Genomic DNA, 14,385 nt, shown 5'->3' with positions numbered 1-14,385 from the left:
TGTAATATATATATATATATATATATATATATATATATATATATTATAGTTTTACTTATTACATGTTTGATGAAAATGTTGTAGTGCGACAATGTATATCATACATCATCTGGATCTACTGAGGTAAGAGACTATAATATAACCATTTAAAAAGTATTTATCAATGTCAATAGCTTTCATTCAGTGCTCTGAAAGGATTTACCGGAATAATCATTCAGCCAAGTTTCTAAGATGTCTTTACCATTCAAACTCTGAAAAAAGAGGAACGTGATCCTCATATTTGTATAACCATAGACATAGGAACTTAAAATGAGTATTCATCGTTTGGTGTATCGGTGTATCTAAAAGTTAGTGATAATGGTATTTGTATCCATGCTATTACAGATATGTTCTTAATAATATTCTCTTTATTAAAATAATTTATTGGTGTTGTATTTCACGCGTGACAATGAGCTAGCAAAGCTGGTAAGGCGTTTGCTGATCCACTATTTGGGCCATTTTTATTGTACGAGCCATCCAAATTTATTTTCTTCATAAAAATAAATTCGTTCTCGTTATATTAAAACCCTAGGGTGATATGCTACTTGACTTAAAACTTAGGATATTTTTTTAAATTTAACAGTGTATACTATAGCTATAATAGTGTTAATTTTAACACATTTCCTACTAAAGATTGCAGTAGCATTGTGTGAGGTTTCACCCATTATCAGTCACTGGTAACCAAAGTATTAAACATAGTTTACAATGAATATTTATGTTAGGCCTACTAGTTTACAGATGTAAAGCATAATTAGGTAGTCGAAATTACTTCGTGTTTTCTGCGAGTAACATCCAAGAGAAATCAAAGTGATAGTCTATTTAAAAATATAAATTGTTTGTGGACTTTTGCCAGTGCCGCATCGATCTCAATCTATTGTTATCGGACTGTCAGCGTGATCACTCCAGTGACAAACTCAAAGTCGTAGCATCAAGTGAAGTCACGAAGTCGTGTGACCCATGGCTGGGCTACACACTCCAGTTCTCGCAGGACAATGGGAGGGGTGGGCGTGGGAGAGGCCTTGGACTCCAGTGTGGGGAGCCCGTAGTAACTAGCTGGACATCCATCATCTTACACGTCACATTCATTTACCGAGGTATGTTAACCGATACTGTACTAGTGTACTCTACAAGTACAGCCAGTCCTCGATCACACTTGTTGTATAAACTCGAAACGATAATGCTTAACAAGTAAACAAAGAATTTTCATTTTAGAAGTGGCTGGCCCTAAACATTTTTTTGAGATACGGTAATAGTGCAATTAGTAGGTTTGAACTATAAAAAGCAACTCATTACGGTCACAAACAGTTATTGCCAAGATGTTTATGGTTAGCTTAAAAGCAACGGATAGTTAATAGGGTTTCATTTGAGATAGTCCTTTCCAAGGTAGAAGTAGCTACGTAGATTTCGTGACAACTGAAATATTTTTAATTTATTCTCACGGGATTGACATGTACTTAATATCTGGAAAAACGTTCGAGAAACAAACAAAAATGTTTATAGTAAAACATTTAAGAAATCTTATAAGCATTTCAGAACAATGTTTTTCTCTACGTTCACAAATAACGGAGTTGTGAATTTTCAAATGTTTAAGTGCCCACCATAAAATAAGATCAATTATTGAACCAAGTTTCAACTATTTGAATATTTTTGGGACTACATATATCTACATTACAAACTATCCTGTTTAATTAGTGTCAGTTCGGTTCTTTTATTAGACTAATGAAGAGCGTGCCTTTCATTTTGACGTGACAACGTCTTAAATTAGGTTGCGGCTCGGAGTCACTCATGAAAAAGTGTAACGCCCGGTAACGTTACGATGCCCGTCCAGTAGGTCCGCCGCACGGGATCCGCACGGGATAAAGCAGATAACTGTGGGTCCGCCGCACGGGATAAAGCAGATAACTATGTTTATTCGTGAAAATGTGGAGTGCTTAGATTCGTCATTTACAACAACTACAACAATAAAGGTAAATAATTGTACACTGATATTTCATTATCGTAAACTATGATTGATTGATTAATTGTTAGATTGACACAAAAGTTGAGAAACTGAGTTTATAGGTTATGTCATACTATTGACAAATGTTGATAGTGTTAAGTAAATTATTAGTTTAAATCACTCTGCAATCAATCGTAATTCAGTCGATTGAGAAGAAACAGCGCGTATTGCTAGTCAAACATTTAAAATAACAAATTATAACCTCTAACCTGTCATAACAGTGCGACCAAACAAACGAACTAAACCGACCAATCACCACGCGCGAAGTTAGAATTTAACTGTGTTTAGCAAGAATTTCAAATTCCAATTTTAGTAAATGTTTTATTCAACTTTACCATTTACAATAACAAATTTTAATTAATTTCAAATTATGTACAATGTTTTAGTAAACAAAATATATTTCTATAGTTAAAATTTGTGCAATTCTTATTTTCATTCAATTCCTTGTTCCTATTGTGCAATTTAATAATATTCATATCAATAAATATTCTACCGAGAAAAAGACGTTGTCACGTAAAATCTTCGCCCGTAAAACCGACTTTACAGGCAACCATAATTTTTATTATAAATTCAATGTGAAAAATACAAACATTCAAAAGAGTATTACAAACAGTAAAACACTTCACTGATTTGTCAACTTCAAAAAGGTATTATGAAACTCCAAAGGATCACTTAGAGAAACATAGTAAGCAATATCCGTGGAAATAATAACGAGTAAAAAGGCCAGAAATAAACCAGGACGGTATTTTTCTATCATTGAAAATATTACGACTTCCACTGTTTTATGATATCGTTGAAACAAATGACCCTGAGAAATATGTAGCATTGTTGTAAAAGTTACTCTTCCTATTTGAGACAATAGAAAGCTGTAGGGAGGCGTATTTTTCATCGCGTAAGAATCCGGGCGGTGCGTGCAGTATTGCTAGAGCGTGACTCACCAAAGTGTGTCGCGAATTTGAACACAAAGAGGCTGGACGTTGTTTTGCTGATTATGAGCAGCGGTGGTGGGTGGAGAAGTTGCGACACGCAGCTTTGTGAGTCAGCTGTGACTGTGCCTGGCGCGGTCAGCTGATCAGTGTTCTCATCACACCTGGAATTCGCGCCACTGCCACCACCACATACATAACCTGTTTGACTGTCACTGTTTGTAAACAAGTTTTAGTCTCTCCGCGAGTGCCAGTTTCAGTGTTCAGTGCGATCAAATTGCGGATACTTCCATCACTCCACTAAGAGTAAGTAAATATCGTTGATCCTTCTACGTTACTTGTTAAAATATAAACTAAATGGAACAAAGACAGCAACACCTGCCTTCTTCGGCCTTGGAAGAATTATGATTTATTTATAATGACACTGTCGGCCCTCAGTTTGACCATGGAAATAGATGTGCTACTTAATTTATTCATTCCATAAAACAGGTTATTACCTAGAGCTAGTTATCAGAAGTGATTTAACAAACTACTCGCGGATTTAAACTGCTCATTGGGGTATTTGTTAGTTGTAACCAGTTACTTGTAGTATTATGAAACTAATTAGAATGTGTTTTAATCTAAATACTACACGTATGTACACACAAATTTAAAGAGAAACGACGTATCGTTTGTGGAGTTATAACGTAACAAATTTTATCGTTGAACTTTATATGGAAGTATTAGTTGTATTATGATTTGTTAAATTTTTTGTTATATTGTTTATTTTATTATTTTTTTACACAGTTTGCTTGTGTGTGGTCTGGACACATTCTCTAATGATATGGGATTATAATAATGTACCACAAATTAATTCGTAGGCCTAACTTTTTCACGCTCAGCCTTAACTGAAACTCTTGTATATTTTTGTAAGGTTGAACAATAAGAATTTAGTATATATTACCTGAAATTATAGTAGTTGGTTCTTACAGTAATATTAAGAAGGAACTGTGCAATGCCAAGTCCATAGATGCCACCTACAATACGAATATGCTGTTAATAAATATAGTGTATAGCAAAATGACTGAACAGAGGTTATTTTATTTCGAGCAAAAACTGATAACAGTTAAATAACTGCACTGTTCCGCAATACGATCTTGAGTTATAGAAATGTATTTGCTAAACTCAAGATGTGGTTCTTGCGATCAGCCATTAAAAATCACAATTTTACAATGATATAAAATAATACAATACCTAAATGTACATTTAGTAATAAAATTTAGTTATAATTGGAACAAAATGTAAAAGCTACATTTCATACTAGATTCCTCTTATTGTTTACCCAATATAGTTTACCCAAAGCAAAAAAAGGAGATGAACTGAATTTATATACAATTTTAAATGGGTGGCTTTCCCACAGAAAGTAATATAAGAATTGGTCAACAAATGTATTTATATGTTATTATTATTATGTATTATATTACTACGTTATATATCATGTGATTATTATGGCTACATTCTTTAAAGTTTAAAATATTCTATATGATTTTATCGGGGCATGCCTTAAACAGATCTTGCAATCCATATTAATATAAAGTCCCTATTTCTAGGAGTTTATTTCAAATTGCAGATTAAGTTTTTGTAGGATTGTTTTAGAATTTGTAAGTAGCGTTCTTCAAAGGAAATTTAATTTCAACTCACATACAAAATGACATTGTTACAATAAGTCATATTGTTCAAACTTAAACATTATTGTTAGGGCCTACTACATTTCGTGAGACCTTTCTAGTACGGCAGTTTTACTACCCACGGAGATTTCATAAGAGGTCATTGACCGCTCCTTCATACTGCGGTAGCTCCTGTTATTTCTGCTACCGCATCATCGCTATTTCACAGGAAGTGGACGGGGGAATACAGCCAATTAATTATACATTCGAGAAAAATCCGGTTTGATCCACACCTACAGTTTTTCTAGTTCTACGTAACGTAGATTGTGTTGCTAATGTAGCTTCCTGAGTTGTGCGAATTGTGTTGCTAATTTAGATTTTATCCTAATGTTATGTATTGTATCAATTGTTAAATAACAATTTTAAGTAGCCTACGCCAGAGCTTCAATATCGAGCTAAATCAGGTACAATAGTCCGCTTACGTACCCCATGTGGGGAGTTGGATAATTTGTTTGTGGGGGTGGGGGTATTGCTATACCAATGACATTTTAATACGTTTAGTTTCAAGTCAAAATTGAAGAATTTTAAGAATGATTTACATTAAATTAGAATTAGTTGATTTAAATGGTACAAATGAATAAATATTGAAAAAGTGCGTCCAAAAGTATTTATCAAAAACAGAATTAGAATATTTATAACTGTTGTAATTTAAATATCTAAAAATATTTGTATGGAAATTTATGAAAAAATTGTTTTTATTAGGAACAAATGTTTTCATTGAAAATACAACAGTATTTTGTATTGACACAATATTTTACCTCATAGCCTACTATGCAAGTAGAAAAAAATTATAAAAGTGAATTAAAGACTGCATCACATCTTTGATAAGTCACTTAAATGGAAATGCCCCTCATTTTAAATTATGTTTTAACGTCCAAAAGTAGGTAATTAACAACCTAAATAGTGAATTCTAAAGGTTAAGGTAAAGCTAAAGATACTGTAGTTGGTGGGATGTCATGTAGAAATAGAACAGATAAAAGAGTGCAAGTCTGGACTGAACATGATCTGACCACTGTCTAGTGTGATTCAACATAGAGAATCGATATACTCGTCCTCCCAAACTAGTTCAAGGTGACTACGTACTACAATTTGATGGTACTATTTAAAAATTAAGTGAACAATTTACAAAAATTATACTTTAAATAATGATTGGTTCTCAAATTCTAACTGTAAATTATTTATAACAATTTAACTGTAAAATATACTACATTTCATTACTTTGTAAAGTATATTTTAATACGAGATCTTGTTTACACGCGAGTTCGATGACGAGCATATAAATTCGAATGAGTACAAAAATAATCACTTTGGAACGGGTGATGAAAATATTCTTAATCAATCTAAAAATCATAAATATTCAAATGTATTTAAATTCAACGAAAGCTCTGCAAATATTTCATACACAATATTAGTAAACTGCCTGCGACCTTTGAGATTTCCTGACCTAGACAAGAAAATGTCACTTTCTGTACTTACAATTACTATAGTAAGTACTTACTTTGGTACAGTGTCATGGAATAGTAAGTCTATAAAAGCGTCTTTCCAGTGCAAGAGCGCGTTTCTCGTGTGAGTCGTAACCTAGCCGACATGGAGAATATTTATAAATATAAATATCGAAATATTTATTCACTATATACTATTTATTTTAGTTATTAGCAAATGTTTGTATTCATTTTCGTATCTGTCTTGCAGAATGTTAGGTATCAAGTCTTGTTCAGCCTTGTCCAACAAATCATAAGGAAGACTTATCTTGCATGTTAGGCCTACTTTTAAAGCGATTATGTTATTTTATAATCCACATGTCACGAACTTCAATTTGAAAACCGAAAAGGAAAAAAAACTGGTAGAACAATTTAATTTTAACTCCTGAGCGTAACTGTTGTCAAAACAAAAGAAGCACAGCTGTTTCATTATGCAAGGAGCTGGAAACGTAACGTACATTTCGGTGAGCTCTCTGGGAGCAGGAAACTTAACTTTATGTACTTTTCCCGCTCCCTTCTACTATTTGTAAGGAATGTGTTTAGGCTACTTACAGAATTCAGCAATCATCATGGCGTGAGCTTGATTGCTGAATGGCAAGATTAAAATTACTACTCGTTATTTCACACAGAACATATCCTTAATTGGATGGTTCGTTTGTACAGTATTAGCCATAATAAACAGTACTGAAACTGAATAAGCTTTAGTTGCCTTCTCGATCAGCAGATTCGATTGTCGATTCTTGCCACGGCTTCGTGTTGATTACTTCTTTCTCATTTGAGGTTAGTTTTTACTAATATGGTTCTAATAACTGCAGAGAAAGTTTGTATCGTAGAGCATTATTTTCGCTCATACGGAATTGGACGTGCGGGTGGGCCAAGCTTATCATACACTGCATTACGTTTTCAGGAACATTTCCACAAAAACCCGCCCAGCAATGCTGTAATTCTTAGCGTCGTCGAAAAATTTCGAGAAACAGGTATGTTTTGACACAGCGAAAGGGCTTTTCAGGTCGCCCAACTACTGTCTGTAAAAATGAAAACAACGGAAGAGTGTTGCAGCAAGTGTGCAGTCACCGAAAAGAAGCCTAATGCAAGCTTCTCTTAAACTGAATATTAGCAATACGTTAATGCGAATAATATTCAAAAACATTGGTGGTTTCCCCTACAGGATACAAATTGGACAACCTTAGAACTGTAGAAACAAACTAGCCAGAGTTCAGTACTGTGCTTCAATGTTAGCAATATGCTATGAAGAACATGAGTTTCTGAGTGTCATGTGACCTTAATGGTTTCATAAACAAGCAGACAACACGTTTCCCTGCATTTGAACGTCCTGACAATGTTGTAGAGAGGCCACAGCCTAGTAAGCGTGTAACCATTTGGTGCGCTGTGTCTGGGAGGGGTATAGTGGGATCATACTTTTTTGAATGCAACAGTGGAGAAAATCTTACTGTAAATCAGTATCGATATAGGGCGATTCTTGATCGTTTTGTGAGAGACCTCAGGAGATTTTGTCGTGCACGAAACCTGCCGTTAAATTCACAGTGGTACCAGCAAGATGGCGCAACCAGTCAAACTGCCGTTAAAAACATTGCTTTCCTCCCACAAACCTTTGGCAACCGTCTCATTTCCCTTAGAATAAACTTTCCTTACCCAGCCCACTTCCCCGATCTTACAATACCGGACGCCTAGGTCTGGGGAATGTTGTAAGAAATAATTTTCCGCGATAACCCACCATCTACCATCGTTCAACTCAAAGAAAAAATAACCCTGTGTGGAGAATGGAATAACCCCTATTCATAAATATGATGCAAAACCTACAAGAACGGTACGAGTGTCACATTGGACATGTTAATACCCCAGTTTAAACGATCTTGCTTCCTTTGATTCGTATTTATTGTTAAAATCTGTATGTAATGTTACTGTGTTTACCATTATAAAAATTACCATTTCAGTACTGTATATGTTGGCTAATACTGTACAAATTTTGAAAGTAAAAACTTCAAAGCAGATTTAAAAATTCGAAGATACATTATAATATAAACACCTTCAGGACTCTGTGGAATAATTTTTCTGATTTCTCTGATTGTTGCAGATGGCTCTTAAGAGGTTCGTGTGTTTCGCGCTACTAGCGTGTATCTCTGTCGTCATCGCTGCTCCCAAAGAAAAGGCATGCACTGAGTATGATAAGCCGGTAAGTTAACATGTCGGGGTAAATATCCTATTAAATACTATTTGTAAGTTAGGATCGTAGCTTTTAAATGCTAAAGGATTAGTATTAATTTCAAATATAAGAGATAGACAAGTTTAAGGTAACGTAGTCGGTTTAATCACCGATAATCAGAGAGATTTCTTTTTCAAACATTTCTCGGGTTTACGAATGCGTTTTCTACGTAATAATTGAGGTTTATATCATCCGAGAAATATTTCGCATGCGTTTCGTCCACAGAGGAACAATGTTCAAAGTGCAATCAAACGGCCAGACCTTAGCAATTTGGCGACCCGCGGCCCGACGCGAACACACCGGCGTACGCGCAGCACGGCCTACCTGTCCTCACTTTTGTTTTGTCGCACAAACTAGGCTTTAGTCTGCAAAGTGCTGATTTTCATATTTATTATGTTAGGTCAATATTCTTGTAATATTTTAATTCTGCATTTTATTTAATGAAATTATGGTCCAAACACAAAATGCACACGACAATCGTGACGCATCTTAAAAATTAAGTTATCATTGACCTCTTTATTTCTAAGATGCGACAGTGATGTCAGAGTTATTTCGTGTTCGGACTCTATTTTCATTAAATGAAAAGCAGATTTCAAAAATTACAAAAGCATTAACCTAACATAAAAATCATAATAACATTTTATGTTAGGTTTATGTTAGGTCATTAATAACATAAACAGCAGTTTTGGAAATTAAGTCCCACTATATGAGTCACCATCACAGGGACGACAGGTAGGCCGGCTACGCGTGTGACAATGTGTGCGTAAGAGTCGCCTTGTAATCCTATTGGACTTTTGAAATAACGGGCACACTATAGAAACTGTCTAATTATTAATACTTTTAGTCCCGCAGTATATGCTTACCTATAAAAGGTATAATTATCCTAACCCGTCATACTCACGCAGGGCTAAGGGTGTTAACCTCAGTGAAACGATTAGTTTTAGATTGTCTTTGGGTTTATCAGTCCTTTTTGCGAGATATCTGTATAGGAAACATTCATTACTAACATTTCATAGTCATAATTAAACTAAAGATAAAATTAATGTCCGATTGTATCCATTGATGATAATAATAATGAAAAAACATTATGCAAGCTGGCAACATCAAAATGTTGACTACGAATGTTGAAGAAATCGTGACCACAAATCTGCTTCGCCAGAAGGGTCAAGCACGTGCAACTGCACTACTGACTTTAAGCACAAAAAGCAAAAACAAAAAAGACAAAATAAAAAAGACAAAAAACAAAAAAGTAAGAACTGAATTACTTTTATGATTTACTGTACTATAAGATAATGTTACATTTACTAAAAGATCTCGAATATAACTATTTAATAATACACAAAATTAATACTTACGGACATAGCTCGCAAACATTTGGCTAAGACAGGTCAATTTGTCTAATGGAGATCAACACATTAATACCGGATATGGGTGTAAACTCAGCCACGTAAAAATAAGGGTTCATTATAATTGTTTATCGTACTATCAAATATGAAAATTATTCTGTATGGTTTAATAATAAGCCTGTAGAAGATTTTCGTGCAACTGTTTCGGTGCATGGGGGCTGTATGATTTGAGCTCTGACCAGTTAATAAAATATATTAGTGGTATATAACTATGCAGTTAAATTTAGTTTGTAGAAATACATATTTTAGAACCGTATCAATTTCTCAACCAAACAATCCATGCTGTCAGCTAATGAGGAAGATCCTATTCGCACTTGTGTAGTATTTTCCGTGTTTCATGGCCCTGTGAACACGTACAGTTAGTAGGGCAAAGACACTGCAGGTCGAGCTGGACGAAATAAGAAAAAAATAAGTACAGGGTTTTGTAAAACTTTATCAAATGACTTTACCAATCCAAACGCCGCGCCGCACTGCTACGTTCTCTGACGAAGAACGTGGTTGGAACGTACTCGTGGGAAATTGGTTTTTAATTCATTAATACACTTTATGAAATTGTTAATGTATAACTCAGTGGAATTGCAATAATTTGAGTTACAAATTTAGGTTCGGAGGTTAAGCCATGAAGTAATTAACATTCGAATCTGATTCTAAAAGTGTTGTTTTAAGTTTGCAAACTAAACATTTATTCTTTGTCCACTTTTTTAGTGCAATGACAATGGGGAATGCTGTGGTGGTTGCTGCCAGAACGGAAAATGTGTAGTCTGTGAGTATTATAAACATTTATATGGTTTGACATTTAACTGTCGGAGATCGATAATTAGTCTCTTTGTTTGTGTAGTATGGTTTTAGTATTTGTAGCGACACATTCTTTAATGTCTAGTTATTAATATCTAATTGATATACAATATGGTGTGGTAATTGAAATGAATGAATCGTCGTAATGTGTCATTAAAAGCAATGTTTGTTTTTATTATTGTAAAATCCTGTGTAATGTTATTTATGAAACTTACAACGTGTGGTGGTTGTAAATAAAACCAAAATATCAACGCATTTAAGGCTGTTAAAACAACGTATGAGTGTATGTATGAGTGTTGTTTTCATATATATTTAAATGTCATTTTTTCTGAGAATAATTTGTACTAAAAATGAAAGCGTTTACAATCGAACAGGTTGCGTCAGAATGTTATAGGATACATAAGTGTTGAATAATTTCAATTTTAGTAGTCTTGTACATACTAAAAGAGTTTATTGTTTTTGATAAATGCATAGAACAGATGTAAATATGCTAGGTCTGAACTAAACTATCACATACGACAAATTAACTGTTAATAAGGCTACGATAGATGAAGCTATTAACATGTCCAGACAATACATTTGATTTAATAGATTCGTGTAGAAGATGCATGAGCTATCTATCTTTCCTAAGTTATTAATCGGAAAACATTGCAAACACAACTGTAGTGTTAGTATCTGCGAGAACATGAAAATATACCTTTGAACATCTTCTTGCTAAAGTTAATTGTCCCTACCTCCCTAGGCCTTTACAAGTGCAAATAAATTGATTGCTGGATTTTGTTTATGTCCAGATTCCGATGCATGCGTAAGTGCCACCAACCCCTGCTACCTTTACGACTGCCCTCCAAACAAGGTTTGCTACTTGCAACAGGTTGAGTGTCTCCAATCGCCCTGCAAGTCCATACCTGCCTGCAAGGCGAACGACAGTGACTACGACTAGGTCACGTGTTACACAGGGCTAAACCGCGGCACATTCTACTCCACTGCACCTGAATAGTCTTCACTGTGATAGAGTAGCTTTCAACACTACTTTGAACACTAGTTTGATCAGATTTAGATAGTTATTCAATATGGGATATACGCTGTGATAAAACTATATTTTTAAATAACACGTTATTGTTTGTTAATATACCATCAAGTAGCTATTGTTGAGACATATTGCTATTTATAAATATCGATTAATTCATTTTTAGATCTTACTAAATTAATCATTATTTTTTATATTTTTAATAAAATGCTGACGTATTATAAAATAAATTATATTTGACTCACAACTTTACACGGGGTTTTGCTCTGCCAAATTCATACGAGTAATTACTTACTTTTTTCAAATCAAGCACAATAAAATGTGGATTCTGATTAGTTTGAAATTGAACTTAGAAACGATAAAAGATAATATCCTATAGTGAGTGTGATATATTGAATATACATTACCATTTTAACACTAATGTTTGGTAAGATTTCAATTGCAGCAATTGTTATTAGATACTATTACTTTATCTTTGTATAAATCACATAACATACTGTACATTCAAAGTTTTATTAAAATCAGTAGTTTTAAAATATGCATTTGTAAATGTATGCAAATGGTTTGTTGAATATGAAAAACATGTTTTGTATTGATTACTTTGTATTTTTGTTATGCATAAAATAGACGTTGAATTTTTTAAGTAGTTGGAATAAAGGTGAATTAACACAAACATTTTAGGATATCTTGTTTTTACCTTATTAGTTAATGAACTAAACCGATATGAAGTTATCCTTCAATTTTTGTAGAAAAATTAACATTTTAGATATTTAATTGATGTATTATCTTATAACTCTTTCATCTCAGAAGGTAGAATTCTAATTCTACCTTATTATAACTACCTCTAGGTAGTTGTTAAAGCTTAATTTATTTTTATGATTTTACTGTTAAAAGAGATTGTTTTGACGTTATTGTTCTTATCCATAACGTACCACTTTAAAACATCAGCCGTATTTTCTAGGTAATTCGATAGGGTTCTTCCCGACTAATTGTATTAGGCCTATACACAACGGTTTCAGATGCGGAGTTCGCACCAATTATTGCGGTGATCTGTCCAAGAAGCACAGTAACTTCTCGTTCCCGCTTGCCCGCGTAGGCTACTCGTCATTGCTGCCAACCCTAGCCACGACCCCACGACACTGTGCATTTTATACGCGGATTCGATAATTCTGCATTCGAATCCGTGGCATCCACAAAAGAGATCCGTGGCATTCAATTAACATAGTCTGTTGATGATGTCTTCAGAAACTTCTACGAGGATTGAGAAAGACTAGGGGTTCTTAATGTTCCTGTTTCCATACATTTTCTAAACAACCTAAATTGCAGGTTTTTTAAACGTTTAATCTATAAATAATTTTACTAATTTAGATTATTTTTTCATAAAAACTAGAATAAAGAATAAAAGGAAGAATAACGAATGTCAGGGAAAACAACGCCAGAGGCAGATAGTTTTGGGAAGGTCACTATTAGGGGCTTTGTAATATCTCCCAAGAAATGAGGGGAGATCCGGGATCCTTCCCTGGAAAATAAAAATATATCTTAAAACAATGTTTACGCATTTTGGGGTAAATAATTTGTTTTTTATGAAACAAGAACTAAAGAGTCTCAAAGAAATTACACTTGTAAAAGTGCAATATTCGTATTTAAGGCAATACAAATAAATTAAACACTGTTTGGAACCACTTCATTAAAATTCTTTAATCATAGTTAAGAACTTACATGCACTTTACAATATTAAAAATAGTAAAAATACTGCGATCCTATACCGGTTTGGTTTTTATGTACCAGAACCTGAGATATTGTGTGATATAGGCCACTTAGGGGAATCTATTCATCAATAAAATATATTCTTGTAGTTATGTATATTAACTCGTAATTTCTTTTCGAAATTCGTCAAAATCATTGGGAATACACGAGATCCTCTGTCTTCACGCTTTGAATTTTGAGTACAATTACTTAACGAGACTACACATTTTGTTTGATAATTGCTAAAACATTTTTGGAGGAACACCGTACAGCCACGGCACTTCCGGAACCCTGAATGTGTAACAGCAATGTAATTTCGTACACTTTGAGAACGTACTTAAAACATTTCCCTTTTTCCAAAACATAAATAAGACTCATTTTTGGAGGGACATCGTACAGCCACGGCACTAACGGAATCCTGGATGTGTAACAGCAATGTAATTTCGTGCACTTTGAGAACGTACTTAAAACATTTCCCTTTTTCCAAAACATAAATAAGACTCATTTTTGGAGGGACATCGTACAGCCACGGCACTACCGGAACCCTTGATGTGTAACAGCAATGTAATTTCGTGCACTTTGAGAACGTACTTAAAACATTTACCTTTTTCCCAAAACATAAATAAGACTCATTTTTGGAGGGACATCGTACAGCCACGGCACTACCGGAACCCTGGATGTGTAACAGCAATGTAATTTCGTGCACTTTGAGAACGTACTTAAAACATTTACCTTTTTCCAAAACATAAATAAGACTCATTTTTGGAGGGACATCGTACAGCCACGGCACTAACGGAATCCTGGATGTGTAACAGCAATGTAATTTCGTGCACTTTGAGAACGTACTTAAAACTTTTTCCAAAACATTAATAAGACTCATTTTTGGAGGGACATCGTACAGCCACGGCACTACCGGAATCCTGGATGTGTAACAGCAATGTAATTTCGTGCACTTTGAGAACGTACTTAAAACATTTACCTTTTTTCCAAAACATAAATAAGACTCATTTTTGGAGGGACATCGTACAGCCACGGC

General features: G+C 34.2%; 1 protein-coding gene across 3 annotated transcripts; it reads left to right on the top strand.

Moving 5' to 3' along the window:
- The first annotated feature begins 1,054 nt into the window (after window positions 1-1,054).
- On the top strand, window positions 1,055-12,278 carry LOC124355038. Of its 3 annotated transcripts, none has more exons than XM_046805946.1 (4): window positions 1,055-1,133; window positions 8,247-8,345; window positions 10,487-10,544; window positions 11,368-12,278. In XM_046805946.1, the coding sequence occupies exons 2-4, from the start codon at window positions 8,247-8,249 to the stop codon at window positions 11,514-11,516; spliced, it is 306 nt and encodes a 101-aa protein (XP_046661902.1). In that variant the 5' UTR covers window positions 1,055-1,133; the 3' UTR covers window positions 11,517-12,278. The 3 variants fall into 3 exon arrangements, with proteins under 3 accessions (XP_046661902.1, XP_046661903.1, XP_046661901.1); XM_046805947.1 differs by lacking the exon at window positions 1,055-1,133 and adding an exon at window positions 3,056-3,270 and having other exon boundaries at window positions 8,237-8,345; XM_046805945.1 differs by lacking the exon at window positions 1,055-1,133 and adding an exon at window positions 3,067-3,270.
- The last annotated feature ends 2,107 nt before the right edge of the window (window positions 12,279-14,385 follow it).

The sequence above is a fragment of the Homalodisca vitripennis genome, chromosome 2 (genome assembly GCF_021130785.1).
Source record: "Homalodisca vitripennis isolate AUS2020 chromosome 2, UT_GWSS_2.1, whole genome shotgun sequence".
Taxonomy (NCBI): domain Eukaryota; kingdom Metazoa; phylum Arthropoda; class Insecta; order Hemiptera; family Cicadellidae; genus Homalodisca; species Homalodisca vitripennis.
This window is presented reverse-complemented; position numbering and strand designations above follow the sequence as displayed.

Excerpts from the sequence above, each read along its gene's own strand:
- LOC124355038 (XM_046805946.1), top strand. The coding sequence starts at position 8,247 with ATGGCTCTTAAGAGGTTCGTGTGTTTCGCGCTACTAGCGTGTATCTCT. Across the intron at positions 8,346-10,486 it reads GCACTGAGTATGATAAGCCG|TGCAATGACAATGGGGAATG; the intron begins GTAAGTTAACAT and ends CCACTTTTTTAG. Across the intron at positions 10,545-11,367 it reads GAACGGAAAATGTGTAGTCT|ATTCCGATGCATGCGTAAGT; the intron begins GTGAGTATTATA and ends GTTTATGTCCAG.